A 24,324-nucleotide genomic window follows, 5' to 3' on the forward strand; every position below is an offset into this window, starting at 1 on the left:
ATTTTTTTTAGAGGTTTATTTATTTATTTATGATAGAGAGAGAAAGAGAGAGAGAGAGAGGCAGAGACACAGGCAGGGAGAAGCAGGCTCCATGCCGGGAGCCTGACGCGGGACTCGATCCCAGGACTCCAGGATCGCGCCCTGGGCCAAAGGCAGGCGCCAAACCGCTGAGCCACCCAGGGATCCCCTATTTTTTAAAATCTTAAAGTATCTTTCTCACCCTGTTTTGTGAGAAAATATTTGAGCATATGTAATCATATAGTGATAATTACTTTTTTTAATTCCCATGACTTCCACCATTGTTGCACTATATATATGCCTAATGTCAGTACTCCAGAGGAGGGTGATCTCATCTCTCTAGTTACATTTTAGATTTTCCTTTCTCTTCAGAATTTTGTACTTCTATTACATTGATTATGAATTTCTTTCTATTTATTTTTGATACATTTTGTACTTTGTAGATTCATGTATTCAGTTTTGAAAAATTGTTAACCATTATCTCTTCAGATATTTTCTCTCACTCATTTTTTCTTTTCTATTCTTCTGAGATTCCAATTGTAAGTATGCTACACTTACTCTATTTTTCCTAGTTTTAAGTCTCTTCTTCATATTTTTTACCTTCTTTTGTCCTGTGATGCATTCTGAGTAATTTTTAAAAATCTGACTTCTAAATTTAGTAGTTCTTTCTTCTGCATGTATTCTTCTATTTTATATATCCATTGACTTATATTTTTTAATTTCTGAAAATTCTATTTGGTTTTCCTTCAGATTAAACTTTTCAGTCTTGTTGTTTGAATATTCCTATGATTCATTCATATATATCTCTCTGAACATTAAATGATTTTTTTAAAGATTTTATTTATTTATTTAAGAATTTAAGAGAGAGAGCACAAACGGGAGGTGGGAGGATGGGCAGAGGGAGCGGGAGAAGGAGACCCCCCAGTGAGCTGGGAGCCCAACTTGGGGCTGAGATCATGACCTGAGCTGAAGGCAGACATTTAACCAACTGAGCCACCCAGGTGCCCCTAAATGATTATTTTATATTCACTGTTAGATGATTCCAATATTTGAAGTTTATAGGGGGTGCTGACTCTTTTTTTGATAATTTTCCTGTTTTTTTGGCACTCTAAGCTTATGTTTAATTTTTTTTTTCAGATTTCATTTATTTATTTGAGAGAGAGACATAGATAGTTACAGAAATAGTGAGAGAGAGTAGGAGCAGGGAGGAGAGGGAGAAGCAGGCTCCCCACTGAGCAGGAAGCCCTACACAGAGCTCCATCTCAGTACCCTGGTATCATGACCCGAGCCAAAGGTAGACACTTCACTTAGCCAACTGAGCCCCAAGCTTATATTGAATCTTAATGTAAAGAATACTAATGCCTTACTTGGGTTTGTGTTCCTCCAAATAATAACTGCATTAAGCTAGACTAAACTTTTGTTTCAGGATCTTTCAGGTTCCTAGCCTTATTTTGGGATTTTAAGTTCTCCCCTAAGAACTACTTATCCTAGCCCCATTTTCCCAACCATTAAACCTGTGTATTAGCACTGCTCTTGCAGAAATTTTCCTCTTTGCTTGTGCTTATCACTTGGGTTTTGGCTCTCAGCATTTGGTTTTCTTTTTATGGGGGGAGGGATCATAGAGGGTAGGGAATGACCTTTGATTTTGTTAGTTCTTGTAGCAGCTCCCAGTCTCAAAATATTTTGTTTTAGATCAACTTTCTGTTTCTTGTTTTCTAGCAAGAGAGCCTTCTATTATCTAATATGCCATTATGCCATTAGTAGAACTTTGTTTTATTTTTTAAACCATATATAAAGGATATTATTCCTAAATTTTATATGTATCAATAAAAAATTCAAAATAGAACCAGAACATTATAAAATAAAACTGCTCTTACTTCAGAGGGTAAGAGTTTTGGGGATTTTTATAGTAAATTAAATTAGAATACAAGTGATAATTTAAAATCTTAGAAGCAATTTTAAGATATTTTATATTTATTAAAAATAAGACTGATTTTTAACCTATTACAATTTATGTATGATTAGAAGTATTTATAATATTTTGGAAATATGAAATGAGAACCTTGTAAATTTCCTGAAATGGTTAATTTTGCAAATGTATGTGTGGATGCTATCACAGAAGAATAAGTTTTTAGTGTGTTCAAAAACATGTACCAACTAAGTCTTTTTAAAAAATTATTATTTTTTAAATTTATTTCCAACTAAGGATTAAGTACAAGATATATAAATTTGTATTAGTGCTTAGGATGATTGAATTATTGTATATCCTGGTTGTGATGTGGTCACATGTGTTAAAATCCATAGAACTATACACCAAAAACAACAAAAATTTTAATTTATTGCATATTAATTTTAAAAGACAGTTTTCAGGATTTTTATTTTATTTTTTTAAGATTTTATTCATTTATTTGAGAGAGAAGGCACACACAGTGAGGAGGGGGCCAAGGAAGAGGGAGACAAGGAGATTCCATGTTGAGCAGGGACTCCAGACTTGGGGCTTGATCCTAGGACCCTGAGATCATGACCTGAGCCAAAGGCAGATGCTTAACTGACTGAGCCATCCAGGTGCCCCAATTTTCAGGGTTTTTTAAAAAAGAATTTATACCATCTTATGAAAAATAAAATTAAATGTGTGGGTTCTTAAAAATGTTACGTGAAGTTTATTTTATGTTAAAGTAATAGAGAATTAAGTATTCATTATAATATATTAGGCCAAGGTTTCTGAACCTCATCACCATTGACGTCTTTGTTGTGGGGGCTACCTTGAGCATTTAAAAATATTTAGCAGGACCTCTAGCTTCTCCCTGTTAGATTCCAGTAGTGTTCTGCTCTCAGTTTTTGACAACCAAAAATATTTCCAGAAATTGCCAAATATCCCCAGGGGGCAGTGTGCGTGTGTGTGTGTGTGTGTGTGTGTGTGTGTGTGTGTTTGTGTGTGTTTAAAGACAAAATCCCCACCAGTGCTAACCACTGTACTCAGCCTATGTGGCTCAAACTTTTTGGAATATATATTTCTTTATTTTCAAAGTTTGTCAAGCCAATATTAGTGGTATAATGTATGTTATGGTAAAAGCTATGTGTATAAAATCTCTACACCAAAACATTTTTCTAAAATTATCTAATGCATACCCATGAAATTATGCATTTTATGAAATTAAGAACCTTTATTGGTATTAAATCTTTATAAAATGAGAATTTTAGAAGGATTTGGAAGAGTGAAAAATACCTGTCCCATAATAACAATCTTAATTAACTAGTACATGAGTGTAATTAAAAGTAAGATGAGGGGGGGGATCCCTAGGTTGCTCAGCAGTTTAGCGCCTGCCTTTGGCCCAGGGAGTGATCCTGGAGTCCCAGGATCAAGTCCCGTCAGGCTCCCTCCATGGAGCCTGCTTCTTCTGTCTCTCTCTCTCTCTCTCTCTCTCTGTGTGTGTGTGTGTGTGTGTGTGTGTCTATCATGAATAAATTTTTTTTTTTAAAGAATAAGATGAGGGAACTACATAATGGTAATCTCTGCTTTGCCTTAAATGTGTTCTGGTGCTTTGGCAAGTCATTTACCAAAAATGTTTATTTTCCTTATAGAATGGAAATGATTGGACAGCCCGGGTGGCTCAGTGGTTTAGCACCGCCTTCATCCCGAGGGTGTGATCCTGGAGACCCAGGATGGAGTCCCATTTCGGGCTCCCTACATGGAGCCTGCTTCTCCCTCTGCCTATGTCTCTGCCTCTCTCTCTCTCTCTCTCTCTTTGTCTCTCATGAATAAATAAATGAAATCTTAAAAAAAAAAAGAGAGAATTCCCTTTAAAAATATGGAAATGATTTAATCTGAATTTTATAGGGTAATACAATAGAGGAAATGGGAGATTTTATTTAAGACAAACATTCCATAAAAATGTTAAGTGCTTTAATCACATACTTATATTTTTTCAGCTACTAAATAACAGAAGAAAATGGAATTGAATATACCAGCATGGAACAGGCTAATGATTCACTAAGAGTCAACCATAATGATTCCGAAGAATCAAAAACAGATTCTCATGTATATGAGGTAGGAATTCAACTGGGAACTTTTTTCCATTCCATTTAACAACTTTTTCAGGATGCCTGGATGGCTCAGTGGTTGAGCATCTGCCTTTGGCTCAGGGTGTGATCTCAGAATCCCTGATTGAGTCCCACATGGGGCTCCCTGCAGGGAGCCTGCTTCTCTGTCTGCCTGTGTGTCTGCCTCTCTGTGTCTCTCATGAATAAATAAATAAATCTTTTTTAAAAAATGCTTTTTTACATATAAGAAATAGTGTTACATTTGTTGTATTCAAGACTATTAACCTTTATCCACAATTCTATTATACATTTAATTTTATTATATAGAGCTTTTTTAATGTATTCATAAAAATCTACATATTAAAAGTCTATTTTGAATTATGTATCATGATTTCAGGTTGTATTCCCACGGACAACTTTATTTCAATAAAACTGAAATAAAATATAAAAATTAACAATTTCACTTAAGAATTGCTTTCTGTCTATATGAGTATATATGAATTGGCAACTCTTGGAAAAAGCAAAGTTACTGAAAAATTAATCTTTCTATTTTTATTATAACATTCTATATATTTTATTTTATTTTATTTTTTATTTTTTATTTTTTATATATTTTATTTTAAATTCCACTATAGCTATGTTAGTTTCGGGTGTACAATTCAGTGATTTCATATATCACCCGGTGCTCATCACAAGTGTACTCCTGGGGTGTTTGGCTGGCTCAGTTGGTTAGGCATCTGGCTCTTGATCTCAGCTCAGGTCTTGATCTCAGGGTTGTAGGTTTAGGCCCTGTGTTGGTCTTCACGCTGGGCATTTAACCTACTTAAAAAAAATTTTATAAAAAAACTAAACAAGCCCCAAACAAGTACATTCTGTAATCCTCATCTCCTATTTAACCCATTCACTTGCCCCTCCTTCTCCTGGTAAGCATCAGTGTGTTCTCTATAATTGAGAGTCTTTTTCTTACTCTCTCTTTTTCCCTTTGTTCATTTGTTTTGTTTCTTAAATTCCACATATGAGTGAAATCATATGGTATTTGTCTTTCTCTGACTGACTGACTTCACTTAGCATTATACTCTCTAGGTCCATCCATATTTGTTGCAAATGGCAAGATTTCATTCTTTTTTATGGCTGAATATCCATTCATCAGCCATTGGGCACTTAGGCTGTTTCCATAATTTGGCTATTGCTATAAACATGGGGGTTCACCTATCCCTTTGAATTAGTGTTTTTGTATTTCTGGGTAAATACTCAGTAGCTTGATTACTGGATCATAGGGTAGTTGTACTTTATTTTTTATTTTTTTTAAGATTTTATTTATTCATGAGATTACATAGAGAGGAGAGAGAGAGAGGCAGAGGGAGAAGCAGGCTCCAGGCAGGGAGCCCGACGTGAGACTTGATCCCGGGGTGCAGGATCATGCCCTGGGCTGAAGGCAGCACTAAACCGCTGAGCCACCCAGGCTGCCCTGTATTTTATTTTTTAAAGATTTTATTTATTTATGAGAGAAAGAGAGAGAGGCAGAGACACAGGGACACAGGGACACAGGCTCGGGGAGAAGCAAGCTCCATGCAGGAAGCCTGATGTGGGACTCGATCCCAGGACTCCAGGATCATGGCCTGGGCTGAAGGCAAGTGCTAAACTGCTGAGCCACCCAGGGATCCCGGGTAGTTGTATTTTTAATTTTGAGGAATGTCCATACTGTTTTTCACAGAGATAAACTTCTATTTTTTCTTTTTTTTTTTTTTTAATTTTTTTTTTATTTATTTATGATAGTCACAGAGAGAGAGAGAGAGGCAGAGACACAGGCAGAGGGAGAAGCAGGCTCCATGCACCGGGAGCCCGATGTGGGATTCGATCCCGGGTCTCCAGGATCGCGCCCTGGGCCAAAGGCAGGCGCCAAACCGCTGCGCCACCCAGGGATCCCCTATTTTTTCTTTTTTTAAATTGTAGCATTAGGAACACTGGGCTGGTTCAGTCAGTAGAGCATGCTACTCTTGATCTTGAGTTTGTGAGTTGGAGCCCTGTGTTGGGTGTAGCTTACTTGATAAAATCTTTTTTAAAAAAATTAAAAATACGCATTGTGACATTATATTTTACAAACACCCAAATGCTTTTTTTTTTCTTTGCAAAAGCATCTAACCTGTATGGACTCCAGGGATCCTTCCTTTGGACAGAATGATTCTCCTAGAGATTTACCCATCACTTCTCATGAAGCAGATAATTCACTCACATCACAGAATATACCAGGGGCCCTGACTCAGACACAGACTCTTTCTGCAGAACAGTTCCACCTAGTGGACCAAAATGGGCAACCTATACAATATGAACTCCAGTCATTGGGGGATTCTAATGCACAAATGGTGAGTGTATTTTAGAAATAACTTGTTTTATGCTATTAAGCAAAATGTAATAACCTTATTAGATCACCTTTATTTCTTGAAACTGTTGATTTGCATTGCTCTGAAAATACTGTTTCCATGATGTTCATTTTTAAGTTATGTGAAGATTTTAAAAGATTTCCTTTTGGGACTACTTAATAGAATGCTAAACCAATACTTCCCAGCCACTATGTCTAGGTACGCTGTCACTTTGAGATTAGTTGGAAATGTGTCATAATTTGTAACTAGTGCCAGCATTTACATGTAACTTATATTTATTTTTGTGTATACATTTGACTGAACTCAAGGTTATTGCTTTACCTACCTCTCAGTCACTAATTTGCAGTTTCTTAAAGCAAAAGAAAGCAATGGAAGTACCAGTGGTATACTGGCAACTAGACATACCTTTACTGATGGGTAGATATGTATGTGCCATGTAAATAACAATGCATAAAAGTGAAAATATTGCTTTAAACTGTTAGCTGAAGTATTTATGGCCAAGTTTATAGTTTGAGTAGAAGAAATGAAAGATGGTTTTGATTAAAATAAAGATAATTACTAAGAAAAACTTTTAAGTTTCTCTCTGATTAATAAGAATATCCTTACATTAATTATATGAAGAATGACATATCTCTTATTTACCTGTTTCCCGAATTTTCTACAATGGGTATTTATTAATTTCATAATAAAAATTATGTTAAAGATTATAACTTCAGTTATAAGTTATACCACAGGTGAGCAACCATTTTACCTAAAATTAATCCCTCTTTTGTTTCCATTCTAGAGTTAATCTATGTCCTATTGTATGAAGGGTTATTTTAAAAGCACATTAAAGTCATTTTTTTTAGTCTAAAAAATGTTAGAGTTCCCATTCTCTTTGTAATTGTATTAAACTTTCTATACAAAGTGGTCATAAAGGTGATTTGTCTGAGGTAGGAGATAATGCAGAGGGTTATCTGAAGCTATGAAATAGAAGATCTGTGGCATGAAGCATGGAAATAAATGTAAGAAACAGATTATAAGAAAGTATTTTCAACATTACTTTGGCTATTTGGGGTCTTTTCTGGTTCCATACAAATTTTAGGATTATTTGTTCTAAGCTCTGTGAAAAAAGTTGATGGTATTTTGATAGGGATTGCATTGAATGTCTAGATTGCTCTAGGTAGCATAGACATTTTAATGATAATTGTTCTTCCCCATGAGCATGGAACATTTTTCCGTATCTTCCTCAATGTCTTTCATGAGTGTTCTATGGTTTTCTGAGTGTAGATCCTTTGCCTCTTTGGTTAGGTTTATTCCTAGGTATCTAAGCATTTTTTATGTAATTATAATGGGATTGACTCCTTAATTTCTCTTTCTTCTGTCCTATTGTTGGTACATAGAAATGCAACTGATTTCTTAACATTGATTTTATTTTTTTTAAAGATTTTATTTATTCATGAGAGACATAGGCAGAGGGAGAAGCAGGCTCCATGCAGGGAGCCTGATGTGGGACTCGATCCCAGGACTCCAGGATCTTGTCCTGGGCCAAAGGCAGAGCCCAACTGCTGAGCCACCCAGGTGTCCCTGTGCATTGATTTTATAACCTGCCTCTTTGCTGAATTCCTGAGAGTTCTAGCAATTTGGGGGTGAAGTCTTTTGGGTTCTCAGCTGGTGGCATCACAATTCCAGACTTTAAATTCTATTACAAAGCTGTGATCATCAAGACAGTATGATACTGGCACAAAAACAGACACATAGATCAATGGAACAGAATAGAGGACCTAGAAATGGAAAATCAACTCTGTGGTCAACTAATATCCAACAAAGCATGAAAGAGAATCCAATGGAAAAAAGTCTTTTCAACAAGTGGTGTTGGGAAAATTGGACAGCTACATGCAGAAAAATGAAACTGGACTATTTCTTACACCATACATAAAAATAGACTCAATATGGATGAAAGACCTAAATGTGAGACAGGAATGCATGAAAATCCTAGAGGATAACAAAGGCAACAATCTCTCCGACCTTGGCTGCAGCAACTTCTGACTAGACACATCTCCAAAGGTAAGGGAAACAAGGCAGAAACAAACTATTGGGACTTCATCAAGATAAAAAGCTTTGCACAGCAAAGGAAACAGTCAACAAAACCCAAAGACAATATATTGAATGAGAGAAAATATTGCAAATGTTTTATCAGATAAAGCTAATATCCATAATCTACAAAGAATTTATCAATCTCAACCCCCAAAAAATAAAACAAATCCAGTCAAGAAATGGGCAGAAGACATGAACAGACATTTCTCCAAAGAAGACCTACAAATGACCAACAGACTCATGAAAAAATGCTCGACATCACAAAGCATCAGGGAAATACAAATCAAAACTACAGTGAGATAGCATCTCACACCAGTCAGATTGGCAAAAATGAACAAGTCAGGAAATAATAGATGTTGAGGATGTGGAGAAAGGTGAACCCTCTTCAGCTGCTAATGGGAATGCAAGCTGGTGGAACCAGTCTGGAAAACAGTATGTAAGTTCCTCAAAAAATTGAAAATAGAGCTACCCTATGACCCAGTAACTGCACTACTAGGTATTTACCCAAAGATACAAATGTAGTAATCCAAAGGGGCACCCGCACCCCCAATGTTTGTAGCAGCAGTGTCCAAAATAGCCAACTATTTGTGGCTATTTTGTAGCAGTGTCCAAAATAGCCCAGATGTCCATTGACAGATGAATGGATAAAGAAGATGTGGTGTGTATATATGTACACACACACAAACACACACAGTGGAATACTACTCAGCCATCAAAAATGAAATCATACATTTGCAAGGATATGGATGGAACTAGAGGATATTATGTTAAGCGAAATAAGTCAATCAGAGAAAGACAATTATGATTATGATCCTACCTATATGTGGAATTTAAGAAAAAAAACAGAGGATCATGGGGGAAGGGAGGGAAAAATAAAACAAGACAAAATCAGAGAGGGACAAACCATAAGAGACTCTTAATCATAGGAAGCAAGCCTAAGGGTTGCTGGAGGGGAGAGGGTGGGGGGATGGGGTAACTGAGTGATAAACATTAAGGAGGGCACGTGATATAATGAGCACTGGGTGTTATATAAGACTGATGGATCACTGACCTCTAACTCTGAAAGTAAGAATACCCTATATGTTAATCAATTGAATTTAAATTCAAAAATAATTAAAAAAAATAAAGTTTAGGAAAGATCTATGAAAAAACAAAGAATGAAACTAGACTGTTTTCTTTTTTTTTTTTTTTTTTTTTTTTTTGTTTTCTAACACCATACACAAAGATAAATTAAAAATAGATTGAAGACCTAAATATGAGACTCAACACCATAAAACTCCTAGAAGAGAGCACAAATAACTCTGACATAGGTTGTAGCAACTTTTTTCTGATTAGATCCCCTGAGGCAAGGGAAACAAAAGCAGAAATAAAGTATTGGGACTTCATCAAAATAAAAAGCTCTGCACAGTGATGGAAACAATCAGCAAAACTAAAAGGCAACCTTCAGGATGGGAGAAGATATTTGCAAATGACATACCTGATAAAGAGTTAGTATCCAAGATATTTAAAGAATAAAAAAAAAATATTTAAAGAACTTATAAAACTTAATACCCCAAGAAACCAATTAAAAAATGGGCAGAAAACACAAACAGACATTTCTCCAAAGAAGACATACATATGGCCGACAGACCCATGAAAAGATCGACATCCTGATCATCAGGGAAATGCAAATCTAAACTACAATGAGATTCCACCTCATACCTGTCAGAATGGCTAAAATCAACAACATAGGAAACAACAGTGTTTGTAAGAATGTGGAGAAAAAGGAACCCTCCTCATGCACTGTTGGTGGGAATGAAAACTGATATAGCCACTGGGGAAAAAAGTATGGAGTTTCCTCAGAAAGTTACAAATAGAGCTACCCTATAATCCAGCAATTGCACTACTGGATATTTAACCAAATACAAAGACACTAATTCAAAGGGATACATGCACCCTGTATTCATAGCAGCATTTTTTACATCAGCCAAATTTTGGAAACAGCCCAAGTTTCTATCTACTGATGAATGGATTAAGAAGAATGAGGTATAGATACAATGGAATATTATTCAGCCATTAAAAAAATAAAATCCTGGGGATCCCTGGGTGGCTTAGCGGTTTGGCGCCTGCCTTCGGCCTAGGGCGTGATCCTGGAGTCCTGGAATCAAGTCCCACATCAGGCTCCCTGCATGGATTCTGCTTCTCCCTCTGCCTGGGTCTCTACCTCTCTCTCTCTCTCTCTCTCTCTCTCTCTGTCTCTCATGAATAAATAAAATATATATTTTTTTAAATTAAATCTTGCCATTTGCAACAACATGGATGGAGTTAGTATAAAGCTAAGCAAATAAGTCAGTCAAAGACAAATTTCACTTAAATTAAACTAAATTTCACTTAAGTCAGTCAAAGACAAATTTCACTTAAAAGTGGAATTTAAGAAACTCAACAACAACAACAACAAAAAAACAAACAAAAAAGAAACAAAACAAATGAACAAAGAGGGAAAAAAATAGACAAACCAAGAAACAGACTCCTAACTATTGAGAACAAACTAGTCGTTACCAGAAGGGGAAGTGGTTGGGGAAAAAGGTAAAATAGATAATGGGGATTAAGGAGTGCCCTTATCATGATGAGCACTGCGTGATTTATGGAATTGTTGAATCAGTATACCTGGAACTAATGTAACATTGTATGCTAACTAACTGGAATTAAAATAAAAATTTTAAAAGGCAGTGATGTTTTGGGAAATATAGTGGAAATTTCGGGGGGTTTTGTTTAATAGACCATTTTTTAGAGTAACTTTAGGTTCAAAACAAAACTGAGCAGAAAGTATAGAGATTTCTCATAAAGCCCCCTATACATGCATGGCCTTCCCCATTTTCAACATCTCCCACCAAATGGAGCTTTTTTAAAGGATATTTCTTTCAATCAATTTTGTTTATGTAGAAGTTATAAAGGAAGTAGTAAAGATTCTGTAGTGACTGAATCTGCAATAGATGAAGAGGTTTTCAAGTGAAACAGGGATGGCATTTTGGATTTATTACATATATTGTACAGTACACAAAGAGCCCAGTAAATATGACTACTTATTAGCCAAGGTTTTCTGATAATGTCAATGCCTGACTCAAATAGAATGCTTATTTCAACAGATGACTTTTCAAAACTATTTGTTTCCATTATAAGATTAAAAATAGTTAACTTCTTTTAGAATAGTAAAAGTAGGGGATCCCTGGGTGGCGCAGTGGTTTGGTGCTTGCCTTTGGCCCAGGGCACGATCCTGGAGACCCGGGATCGAATCCCACGTCAGGCTCCCGGTGCATGGAGCCTGCTTCTCCTTCTGCCTGTGTCTCTGCCTCTCTCTCTCTCACTGTGTGCCTATCATAAATTTAAAAAAAAAAAAAAAAGTAAAAGTAATATACTGTCACCATTATCAAATTACATGAACTGAAAATATTTTTTTAGGTACCAGATAGAATTAGCTAAGGAAAGAGAAAATGAAGGAGATTCTTCTCCATTATACATAGAAACATATTTTCAAAATTAAGAGGATATTCCACAGATCATTCTTAATTATGAATTTTTTGTATGATTGAATAAATTATAAATATTTGTGTTTTGTTTGGATTTAGTAGTAACCACAGCAATATTTCTTATTTTCTAAGAATGAATGGAATATTTTTTACAAATACTTAATCTCATTTGAGGAGTAAAGGATTTAAAACCATATTATTGCTGTTACTTTTTAAAGTCCAGCGGTATTTTTTGTATTGTTTTAGTCTTTTTTTTTAGGTTAAGTAACATCATTAGATAATGGAAAGCAATACAGAGTAGTTTGAATTGGGTTTGAATTTCAACTCACCACTGTATAACCCTGTGTTATCTTGCATAATTTGTGTAACCTCTTGTGACAATATCCTTAAGTATAAAATGTGTTTACTTCATATACATGTGATAAAGATTAAATACGGTAATGCATGTAAAGTCCTCCCACTTAGTATGCACTCAACAAATGTAAAGCAGTTATCATCATCAGAGTTTACAGTTGCTTTCTCATGATGAGGTGATAAGAGGTATAGCAAGATATTTTTATCTTAAGAAACTTGATAAGGGAGGGTAACAATTACTTACTCTTAATTTCTGGGAAATGTTTATGTATTTAAAGCATCTACTTTATTGAAGTTTTTTTCAAATTTAATTTTTTTCAAATGACCCTCTTAAAACTAGGACTACAGTCTCTGTCAGGCATCAGTCATGTTTTCATGCATAGTATAAAGGCAGTCTTGGAAAGTAGAATGGTTACAAAGAGTTACTTGAGGGAGAACTGAGAATAACAGGCTTTGGGTAAAACTAACTGTCAATAGAAGAGTAGTAGGGTAGGTAATAAAGTTTACAAGGTGTCTGAAAAGCCTGGAAATACAGGATAAACTTATTTTCAAATAATATATTAGTTTTCTTCTCTTTTTTTTTTTTTAAGATTTTTTTATTCATGAGAGACACACAGAGAAAGGCAGAGACATAGGCAGAGGGAGAAGCAGGCTCCCTGTGAGAAGCCCCATGTGGGACTTGATCCCAGGACCCCTAGGTCACACCCTGAGCCAAAGGCAGACGCTCAACTGCTGAGCCACCCAGGCATCCCTAGCTTTATTTTCAAATAATAGGCTCAAAATGTTTTTCTTCAGATACCGTTTTAGTTGACAGTCCTCTAAATTTAGGGCAATGGATTCAATTGTCAAACTGAAGGGAAAAAAGGAAATAATAAACATATGATTTTTCTTATATTTTCAGAATTTGGGGGTATTTTATGGTATTCCTTATGGACCATGACAGGATATATATAAATTCATAGATATAAAAATAAATTCTGTTTAATTAGATATCTAACAAGGTACTGTTTTTAAACTAATGAAAATGACTTAAAATATGGAATAAATGATTACCATACAAATAATTCAGACATAGGGATATCATACAGTAAGTAGAAAAAGAGTAAATATGTTTAGTCCAGTCAGAGCCTTGTTCACATTACTAAGTAATTAGGCCTCATACATGTATAATGATTAATACCATAAGTGGTTAAGATTATAGAAACTAGGACCAAACTGCCTGTTTTGAATCCTAGCTTTACCACTTACCAGTTCTGAAACTTTGGATAAAATTTTTTATGTTCCTCAGTATTTTCATTTACAAAATGATGGAAATAATAGGATCTACCATATAGATAGGTATGTCTTCTATTAAATCCTTGTTGGCTTATGTATCTGATTTCTTTTTTAATGCTTCCAAGATGATTGTTGCTAATCCATCAGAAAATGGAGAGGTGCTCCGTGTAATTCCATCTACCCAGACAGGAATGGCACAAGTGATTATACCTCAGGGGCAGCTTGCAGATGTGAATAGTACTCGGGGTGAGTAATCATGAGATACAGGGGATTTGAGAATTTTTAAAGAACAGATGTATATTTCAGAAAATCACCTCATGAAACTTGGCTAAAATTGATCTCTTTGGGTAAGATTGCGAACTGAATAATTAGAAAAACGTTTTTTTAGCTCAAATAAATTTCATTTTTCAACTCCTGTCTAGGTTAGCTGTCTATTTCATTTTGGAATTCAATGAAGCTGGTTGACTCTTGCTTCCTCCCAAATCACCAGTGAGCATAAAATAAATTCTTCTCGATTATAATAACAGTAATAATAACAGCAACAATAACAAGAATATAGTGCTAATAGCTACTGGAGAAATTTTTACATTCGTATTTTTATCCATATTATTGTTAGCCATGTGACTCATTACTCTTGTATTTAACTATTCTTTGCATCCTCTTTGCTCTTTTCCTCTTACCTTTTTTCCTTCAGATTCAGAAAGGAGAATCATGCTCTTCATTTTTTATTCTTTTTCTTATCTATTTGATAATATTCCTGTTAGTTCTCTTTTTTGGCTTCCTTTCCTTGTCCATGTGTTTCAGTCCCTTTTCTAACACCATAGCCACACTGTTTAATCGTTCATTCAGAGCTAATGACTTAAGAGTAGACAGTTTTACCTTAGTGATATGATTCTTTGTTAGCAGTTAAAACGTAAGGAAAAAACAATTTGCAGACAAAATGATAAACTTGGCATAGAAATGAAAAAGAGTTTTACATTTTCCTATTATATTATGAAGCTATTAACATAACAATTCTACTTTGATATCCTGTCTATTCGATATAAGCTTCAAAAACTTAATTATAAAATTTTAGTAGACAGTATTATAATCTGAAATGAAACAAGTTTATTAGAGACATTTTTAATAAAGCATTATAAGTTTTGCTGTCTTTATCTTTAGAACATATCTTGCCTTTCCTACTTCAAATGTATGAGCTCTAGTTAGTTATATTCTCATGGTCTAATTCAAGATATTGATGTTGCTTTGTTCTTGTTATTGCTGCTCAGATGTCTCTGAAGAGAAATCCAGTGATAGAAGTTTACCAACTGTAAGAGTAGATGTTCTAGCAGACAGTACCAGTAATTACACTCTTCATTCACAAGCATCCGTCACATTGCCCAAAAAGACAGTGGCCAGGTGAGTCAGTGGGAAAGAGGAGTTCATGTTTTGAAATCATCATAGAAATCTTTTTTTAAATTATCACATGTAAATTGGGCTGACTGTAGAAAAAATCAGACATTCAGGAAATAGAATAAACTATCATCAAATTATTAAGTATCTTTAATTTTTTTTTTTTTTTTTTTTTTTTTTTTTTTTTTTATGATAGTCACACACAGAGAGAGAGGGAGGGAGAGAGAGAGAGAGGCAGAGACACAGGCAGAGGGAGAAGCAGGCTCCATGCACCGGGAGCCCGACGTGGGATTCGATCCTGGGTCTCCAGGATTGCGCCCTGGGCCAAAGGCAGGCGCTAAACCGCTGCGCCACCCAGGGATCCCATCTTTAATTATTTTAATGGCATCTTGGCAAGTAGAAGACTATCCCTGAGTGCTACTTTTCTTCAGTGACACCTGTTATCTTTTGAAGCAATTTGAAAACATCTGAGACTGGGACACCTGGGTGGTTCAGCGGCTGAGCATCTGCCATCAACTCAGGGCATGATCTGGGGATCTGGGATCATCAAATCCCACATTGGGCTCCTTACAGGGAGCCTGCTTCTCCCTCTGCCTATGTCTCTGCCTCTCATAAGTAAATAATAAAAATCTTAAAAAAAAAAAAAAAAGAAAAAGAAAAAACATCTGAGACTAATAGCATTTTTAGAATAAAGAAATGTCCATTCTAGTTCCTAAAATGTTTAATGGTTCATCATCTTTTTATGCATTTAATTCCTCTGTGGTGTAAAGTATTAAATGTTTTTTGTTAACATGTTTCTGTTTTTATTTTTGACAATACTGTTTATAATAATTTAGGCAACTATAGACATAAGTTTTTTTTTAAGATTTTTTATTTTTATTTTTTATTATTATTTTTTAAATTTTTATTTATTTATGATAGTCACAGAGAGAGAGAGAAAGAGAGAGAGAGAGAGGCAAAGACACAGGCAGAGGGAGAAGCAGGCTCCATGCACCGGGAGCCCAATGTGAGACTCGATCCCGGGTCTCCAGGATCGCGCCCCGGGCCAAAGGCAGGCGCCAAACCGCTGCGACACCCAGGGATCCCTAGACATAAGTTTTGTATTATTTACATTCTTTTAACTATTGGTGACAATATTTAAAAATTAACACAATATTTATGACATTTAGTCTTAGAGCTTGCCATAAAATCAAGTTAACTTTTAACAAGTCACTTGAAGATGTTTATTGGCTCATTTTTTGTCAAATGAAAAACAATTATATAATGAGGAGACTATAAAATAAGGTTTAAGAGAGATATATAAAGCACTTAAATTTGTTGGAGTTATAGATATTTGGAGGAAGAAACTTAGGCCTTTACTTTAGCAGTTAATAAAATAGTGATGTTTAAAGAAAATCAACTGTATTGTTATTATTTCTTCTTTTATTTTAAGCTTTTGTTTTTATTTTTATTTTTTAAAGATTTTATTTATTTGTTTTTGTTTTTATTTTTTAAAGATTTTACTTATTTTTTCATGAGAGACACAGAGAGAGAGGCAGAGACACAGGCAGAGGGAGAAGCAGGCTCCGTATGGGGAGCCTGATAAAGGACTTGATCCTGGGACTCTGGGATCATGCCCTGAGTAGAAGGCAGACGCTCAACTGCCAAGCCACCCAGGCATTCCTTGTTTTTTAGTAAATTCTACACCCACCTTGGGGCTTGAACTCATGACTCCCAAGATCAGGAGTCACATGCTCTTCCAACTGAGCCAGCCAGGCACGCCTATTATTATAGTTTCTTATTGGTAACCTCAATATATTGTCTTTAACACTGGATAATGAGATAAAACAATTGAATGTCATATGTGTGTTTGTGTGTGTAACTTGTAATATATATTTATTTATATTCCTCCCTTGTCCCAGAATGCTTGAAGAACCCTTTCTGGCTCCTCTCCAGCCACTTTCTTCTAACACACCTATGTGGGCCTGCCGTCTTAGGAGCTGTGAGGTGAGTTAAAAATAAACCTTACCTAGATTCACTAAATTGATTATAACTATAATGCATCCCAAAATGTCCTCTTTTAAGCACAACTTAGAGACTATATCTGTAATACCTTGTTCATGTTTATGCTAACTCTGATCTCATCTATTCTTTTATTCCATAGAGATTGTAGGCTCTGTTAAAACAGAGATCATATAAATCCCTTAGTGCTTTACTATCATTTTTTCTCTTACAACTCTTCTATAAAACTTCACTATCATGTTTTCTGGTTTTTATCTATTTATTTGACCATTCCTTCTACTTCTTTGTTTGAACTTATTTCTTTTCATATTCTCAGTAGAAATTCTTTAAGTTTTACTGTTTGACCTTGCCTTATTTCTCTACATTTTATCCCTTGGATAGCTGATCAACTTTGTTAACTTTCAATTCTCACTTTTATAAAAATGATTTCCAAATCTATATCACTGGTTCTTTTTTATCCCTTTGCTCTTGCCCCAGATCTCCAGCTACTTAGTGAAGTTTTACTTGAATTTCAACTCAAATTTACCATATGCTAAACAAATTACCATGTCACAACTAGCTCTACTTCCTAAATTCCTTGTCTTTTTAATTCTTTGGTATTTATTATCATTACCTTTCTTAATTATTTGCTTAATTATTTATTCATTATTACATAGCATTGAGCAGGGGAAGGAGCAGAGGGAGAGGGAGAAAGAGAATCTCAGACACTCCCTGCTGAGGATAGAGCCATCTTGGGGCTCAATCCTATGACCCTGAGATTAGGACCTGAACTGAAATAAGAGTTGGATACTCAAGTGACTGAGCCACTCTGGTACCCCTGATGAGAGTTTTTAAAATCGTTGTTATAAACTTTACAGAATTCTATAAACATTAAAGCATTAGCAATTATATGGCCAAAACACATTGCTTTACAATCATGTGCATTGTGTGGCTTACCTAATGTTACAAATCTTAAAAGAAACTACTTAAAACTGTCCAGCAGAATGGATCATCACCAGTGAAGGATTCTTTCTTCTCTCCTAAGCTATATCAGTAGTGAAAAAATTTTGGTTAATGGCTAAAGGAATGTTTTCTGCATTTTGTTTCAAAATATTGTTTAATAGGGGTGTCTGGGTGGCTCGGTCCATTGAGTGTCTGACTTTGGCTCAAGTCATGATGTCTGGGTCCTGGGATTGAGCCCTGCGTTGGGCTCCACACTCAATGGGGAGTCTGCTTGTCCCTATTCCTCTCCCTCTGCCCTCTCCTCTGCTTGTGCTCTTTCTCTCAAATAATATCTTTAAAATATGTATATATATAGGGGCGGGCAAAAAATAATAATAATACAATAAAATATGTATATATATTATTTAATAATCCTTTTTACTTTTTGACTTTTATGTTTTTCCATAAGCATTTTTTAGGTTTGACTAATATGTACTAATTGGATAACTTTTAAAACTGTGTTAAACTTTTATGTCCTGAGAGATGCCTGGTTATATTGTACTAATTCTAGAATTTTTCTTGTCATTGACAGCATTATAAAGTCTATTCATTTTATTTATTAAAAAATGTTATAGCTGGACTTTATGTTTCTACTTTTGTTTGTAATCAATGTTTTGTGTTTTTTTGTTTTGTTTTTTAAAGATTTTATTTATTTATTCATGAGAGACACAGAGAGAGAGAGGCAGAGACACAGGCAGAGGGAGAAGCAGGCTTCATGCAGGGAGCCTGATGTGGAACTCGATCCCAGGTCTCCAGGATCACACCCTGGGCTGAAGGCAGGCGCTAAACAGCTGAGCCACCCAGGGATCCTCGTGTAATCAATATTTTGATGAAGAAATATCTAGGCTAGAAAGAAATGTGTAAGGCTAGGAATTTTTATTTTTGTTAGGAGAAATTGGAGATAATGTATTGCTTGGCATCAGGTTATCTCTTCTTAATGTGGCCCAAAGTGCAGCCACAACAGTATTTTGATACCTTCATTCTTGTTAAATGTATTCTTGCAGGGTGAAATATTTAATCTAATAAAGAGGAAAAGATTCCTAGTCCCACATCTCTGCTCTTATTCCCTTTAATGGGGAAACACACTTGGAGTCAGTATGCATTTTATGTAGTCTGTATGCATTTTATGTAGAAATCACAGTTAATAGATTTTTCTCTGTTGGTATAGAAAAACCTTCCACTCTTGTTGAGGGATACATGGTTGTGGGTAGATAATACCAATTTTTTTTTACATAATTTATACCTTCCTTGTTTGAGGAAGAATGAAAACAGCTTACAAAAATATATAAAATATATAAGCAAGGTAGAAATTAAAATGGGAACTAAAGAATAAAGAAAAATAATAATGTAACCATAAAATGGAATTTTATCTTAATGAACTGTATGTCCACACATGTATGTATGTCCACATACACACTTGTCTATAAGCAACTATGTTTCAAAAAGAAGCAACACAGTTATTCTGTGTCCATTAGATAAAAGTAATTAAGTTAATTTCCATAAAATAAAACCATTAAAAAAATAAAACCATTAACTATTTTTGGTACTAAATTCAAACAATTTTCTCTCAGAGAAGGATCTTCTTAAAAAGAATCTTAATAAGCAAAATCTTTGATATAACTTAGGAGATACCAACACAATTTTCATAGGCTTTCAAAAAGATACATGTCTTACCAAAATTAATTTCAGGACAGCCCGGGTGGCTCAGCGGTTTAGCGCCACTTCAGCCCAGGGCGTGATCCTGGAGACCCGGGATCAAGTCCTATGTCAGGCTCCCTGCATGGAGCCTGCTTCTCCCTCTGCCTGGGTCTCTGCCCCCTCTCTCTCTCTTTGTGTGTCTCATGAATAAATAAATAAAATCTGAAAAAAAATTAATTTCAGCAAAAGAAAGGTAACCTAGTTAGTTACCTGTGGCTAGTTTTATGCTGACCTGGTCAGATCCAGAGTTAGAACTTAAATATAAGGAAGAATGGGTATATAATGTGTTCCTCAAACCATTTTCCCTAAATATTATTTTTCAAGCAAAATTTTGATACTGATGATGTGGCCATGAGTTTGACATTATGTTCTCTAACAAATATTTAGAGAATATCTATTTGATAATGCTGGCTGAAAGTGGATCAGATATACTGATTGTAATAAGTCATTGATAGTAGGGAGAATGACATTCTCTTTTGAAAACTGATGAGCTTTTATCTTGGATAACCACTTCATTTAATTTTTTTGTACAATGAAACATATTTGCTAATAATTTTGTTATTTAATTTCTACTTCATTCAGAAAATTGGAGATTCATACCGTGGCTATTGTGTAAGTGAGACTGAATTAGAAAGTGTCCTAACATTTCATAAGCAGCAAACACAGAGTGTTTGGGGGACCCGCCAATCTCCAAGCCCAGCAAAGCCAGCTACACGCTTGATGTGGAAATCTCAGTATGTCCCATATGATGGAATTCCATTTGTCAATGCAGGTACTTTTTAAAAGAATTATTTTAAAAAAATTATTATAAAAGGTTCAGCACAGCCATGATCCTTTGTGAAAATGTTGTTTTCCTAAAAATTTTGCACCAAATTTTCATTTTTGTGGATGATAACTGAATGTTAATTGATGAAAATGCACATTAAACTAAAAAGAAAATTGAAGTAAATATGACCAATTATTTTGTTGTGAAATTGTATTTTAGTGTATTAGAATAAATAATACTTAGATATTATGCAGATAAATAGAAAGTAAAATATTAATGGAGCCAATGTTATTAATCTAAATATGTATATCTGTTAGGTTTTTTTTTTTTTTATTGAGTCCAGATGGTCTCTTGTCTCTTGATTCATCTTGTGGGACAAATTTATTTATTTATTTATTTATTTATTTATTTATTTATTTATTTATTTATTTTTGTGGGACAAATTTATGTTCATTTTCTATAGCTTATAGTTTATGACTCTGGAGTTACTGTATAGAATTTGTAAGCAATCTGGGGTTGTGTTATATAGATTTCCAATATTAGGATTCTCCAGCATCAGATGTCCTACATATACTATTCTGAAATATTGGGCTAGTGTGTATTAAAGTGATAGAGTTTGTGAAGTTTTTTTAAGATTTTATTAACTAATCTCGATATCCAACGTGGGGCTCAAACTCACAACACCCAGGTCAAGAGTTGCATGCTCCACTGACTAAGCCAGCAAGGCTCCCCTAAAGCAGCAGAGTTTCAAACAATTTCCAGAATTTCACCGTAGGGCTAGTTACACACGAAAGAACGTAAAGATAAGTGATTTATTTTAGGACTATGGGAATGCTGATTCAGCTGGAAGAGTTGCAGTCTCATCCTGGCCCTCTGAGGATATAAAAAAATATGTGAAGGAAGATGAAATAAATATAACCTCTTCTTCCTAGGTTTCATTAGTATCCTATAAAAGAAATGCAGCATTTTCCCCTTCCCTAGTTCTAATTCCCATGTTAACCATCCACAGGCAGCCACTACATAAATGTGGTGTGTATCTTTCCAGTCTATATTTTTATACTTTAACACACATATTTTATTTTTAATAATGTATTTTACTGTTTTGAATATTTTGAAATATTCACAAATAGTAAACTATAGACATTGTTATGTAATTTTCACTCACCTTGATTTCTTGAAATCTATCCACATTGATACTTTTATAGATCTTAATTTAACCAGTACATAATATTCCAGCATATGACCAAACCACTATTTTTCTACTAATGATCATAGGGTGTTTCTAATTTTCAACATTATAAGGAATTCTGTAGTCAAACCTTAACAATATATATTTTCTATTGAAAAGTTGTAAATAAGTTAATGGTGTATGCATTTAAGTGGAATTGCTGAGTTGCAAAGTATGCCCATTTCGTCTTTACAAGATTATCTCAAATTGTTCTCTGAAGTGATTGTACAGGTCCAAAATCTCTAAAGATTTTGGGCCACATGTATTTCAGAATTTTTGGAATGTTATACCATAATATTACAGAATACTTCCAGCAAATATTCTGTAGACCATATCACATAATCAAATACAGTAATACTTTTTGGATAGTAATACTAAGAGGAATAAATAAAAGACTATAAATAGCCCCATAAAGTTCAGGTCAAGTTTTGTAGTCTGATGGGTTCCCCAAAATTTTGTTTTCTGAACTTTTTAAATTTCAGAATTATACTTGAGGAATTGACAACTTGTACCAATTTTCACTTGCTTCAGCAATGTGTGAAAATTTCCCTTTCTTCATTTACCTTAGAGTTGCACTGTCAGACTTTAGAAATCTTTATATTCTGGAAATTTTCATATATATATATATATATATATATGTCTCAAGTTAAAGGCAATATATAAAAATAATACATATATATATCTTAAAGTTAAAGGCAATATATAAAAATAATACATATATATATGTCTCAAAGTAAAGGCAATAAGATATGAAATCCCATGACTCCCCATCTATCCATCATCCAGCTTCAACAGCTATTAGCATATGGTCAATCTTATCTCATTTCCCTACCAACTTCTCCATTCCCCATCTCCAAGATAATTTTATAGCAAATTCCAGATATCCTATTGCTTCATCTATAATTACTAAAATATATTTTATATATTAAAGTATATATCTCTAAAAGATAAGAACTCTTTTATATATATATATATGTATATATATATATATATAAATCACATACTTTAAATGAATTAATGGTAATTTCTTAATGTCATAAAATGTCCAACGTTCACATTTTTTTACTTATCAAATAATGCTATTTCCAGAGGTTTGTTCAAATTCACATCCAGGGTTCACAGATTACATTTGGTTAATTTATCTCTTAAATATCTTTTCATCTAAAATTATTTCTCCTCTTTTCCTCTAGGTAGTTTATCCTGTAGAGCTTGCCATATTCTGAGTTTAGCTGATTTCATCTCTGTATTGTAGTTAACATGTTTTTTAAAAAATCTCCTATATTTCCTGTGAACTGCTAGATCTGGAGGCTTGATTAAATAAATATTTAATCTCCATTAGTATTTTGCAAGAATACTTCATAGGTGTGCTATGTACTTGTTATTGCTACCTATGTGCAACACCTTTTTCTGATGTTAAGATTGATTGGTGGATTCAGTTATTTAAGAATATTGTTAAATTTTTTATTTTTGCCAATCTGAAGACTGTGAGATAGTATTTTATTGGTTAAATTTGCATTTCCATATTTACTAGTAAAGTTCAACATCTTTTTATTGTTCATGTAATATCTTTTTTTTTTCATTCTGAATTGCCTATTCATAATCTTTACCAAGCTTTTGTTTGGTTCTTTATTTTTAAAAAATTATTTGTAGCTCTATATTCTGTATATTAATTCTTTGTTATATGTATTATAAAATACTGTTTTTCAACTTCTTTACCTTCTAGTGTCTTTTAAATTTAAGTATTTAAAATTTATATTTAAAATTTTTTAATTTAAAATTTTAATGTTGGCTTTATCAGCACTTTTATTTCTGATTGTTTCTTATTTTATATTTGAAAAGTTTCTGTACTTGACCTAGAATAGGATATTTTTACTTACAGCCATAACTTATAGGGACACCTGGGTGGCTTAGTGGTTGAGCTTCTGCCTTTGGCCCAGGGCATGATCCTGGAGTCCCGGGATCGAATCCCACGTTGGGCTTCCTGCATGGAGCCTGCTTCTCCCTCTGCCTGTGTTTCTGCCTTTCTCTCTCTCTGTGTCTCATGAATTAATAAATAAAATCTTTTTTTAAAAAGCCATTACCTATATAGTTTTCACATTTACTTATTTATAGTCTATTGCTATGTAACAAATTACCCAAAACTTGATGACTGAAAACAACAAACATTTATCTCGTGGTTTCTGAGTCAGGAGTTAAGAGTGGCTTAGCAATGTGGTTCTGCCTCAGGTTCTGTCAGAAGACTGCAGTTAAGGTGTTGGCTTGAGCTAAAGTCATTTCACCACTTGACTGGGGGAGGATCTGCTTCCTAGCTCACTCATGTGGCTTATTTCTTGCCACATGGGCCTCTCTACAGAGCTGCCTCACGGTAGACAGCTGAGTTCGCCCAGAGAAAGCAATTCAAGCAAGAGCAAGAGAGTGCCCAAGATGGATGTCACAGTCTTTTTATAACCTTATATCAAAAATAACATCTTGTCACTTCTGCCATATTCATTAGAAGTAAGTTAATAAGCCTATCCCATGCTCAGGGGGAGGGAATTACACAAGGACATGAGTACTAGGGGGTAGGGATCATTGGGGGCCATCTTAGAGGCTGGTTGTTAAATTATT

At 34.5% G+C, this 24,324-nt stretch overlaps 1 protein-coding gene across 17 annotated transcripts in view; it reads left to right on the forward strand.

Annotated features, from left to right (window-relative positions):
• Positions 1-24,324, forward strand: part of CARF (calcium responsive transcription factor) — a 96,294-nt gene that overhangs the window by 14,814 nt on the left and 57,156 nt on the right. For 16 of the 17 annotated variants that reach the window (XR_005985015.1, XR_005985016.1, XR_005985012.1 and 13 more), the window contains exons 3-8: positions 3,949-4,066; positions 6,195-6,422; positions 13,777-13,897; positions 14,920-15,049; positions 16,945-17,029; positions 20,306-20,495. Coding sequence is in view for 12 of the 17 variants with exons in the window: in XM_041737225.1 (XP_041593159.1) it covers positions 3,989-4,066; positions 6,195-6,422; positions 13,777-13,897; positions 14,920-15,049; positions 16,945-17,029; positions 20,306-20,495 (832 nt within the window). In the remaining 5 variants the exon portion in view is untranslated. The remainder of the gene's footprint in view (positions 1-3,948; positions 4,067-6,194; positions 6,423-13,776; positions 13,898-14,919; positions 15,050-16,944; positions 17,030-20,305; positions 20,496-24,324) is intronic. The other variant, XM_041737228.1, reaches the window with a different exon arrangement.

This window comes from Vulpes lagopus, chromosome 22 (genome assembly GCF_018345385.1).
Source record: "Vulpes lagopus strain Blue_001 chromosome 22, ASM1834538v1, whole genome shotgun sequence".
NCBI classification, from domain to species: domain Eukaryota; kingdom Metazoa; phylum Chordata; class Mammalia; order Carnivora; family Canidae; genus Vulpes; species Vulpes lagopus.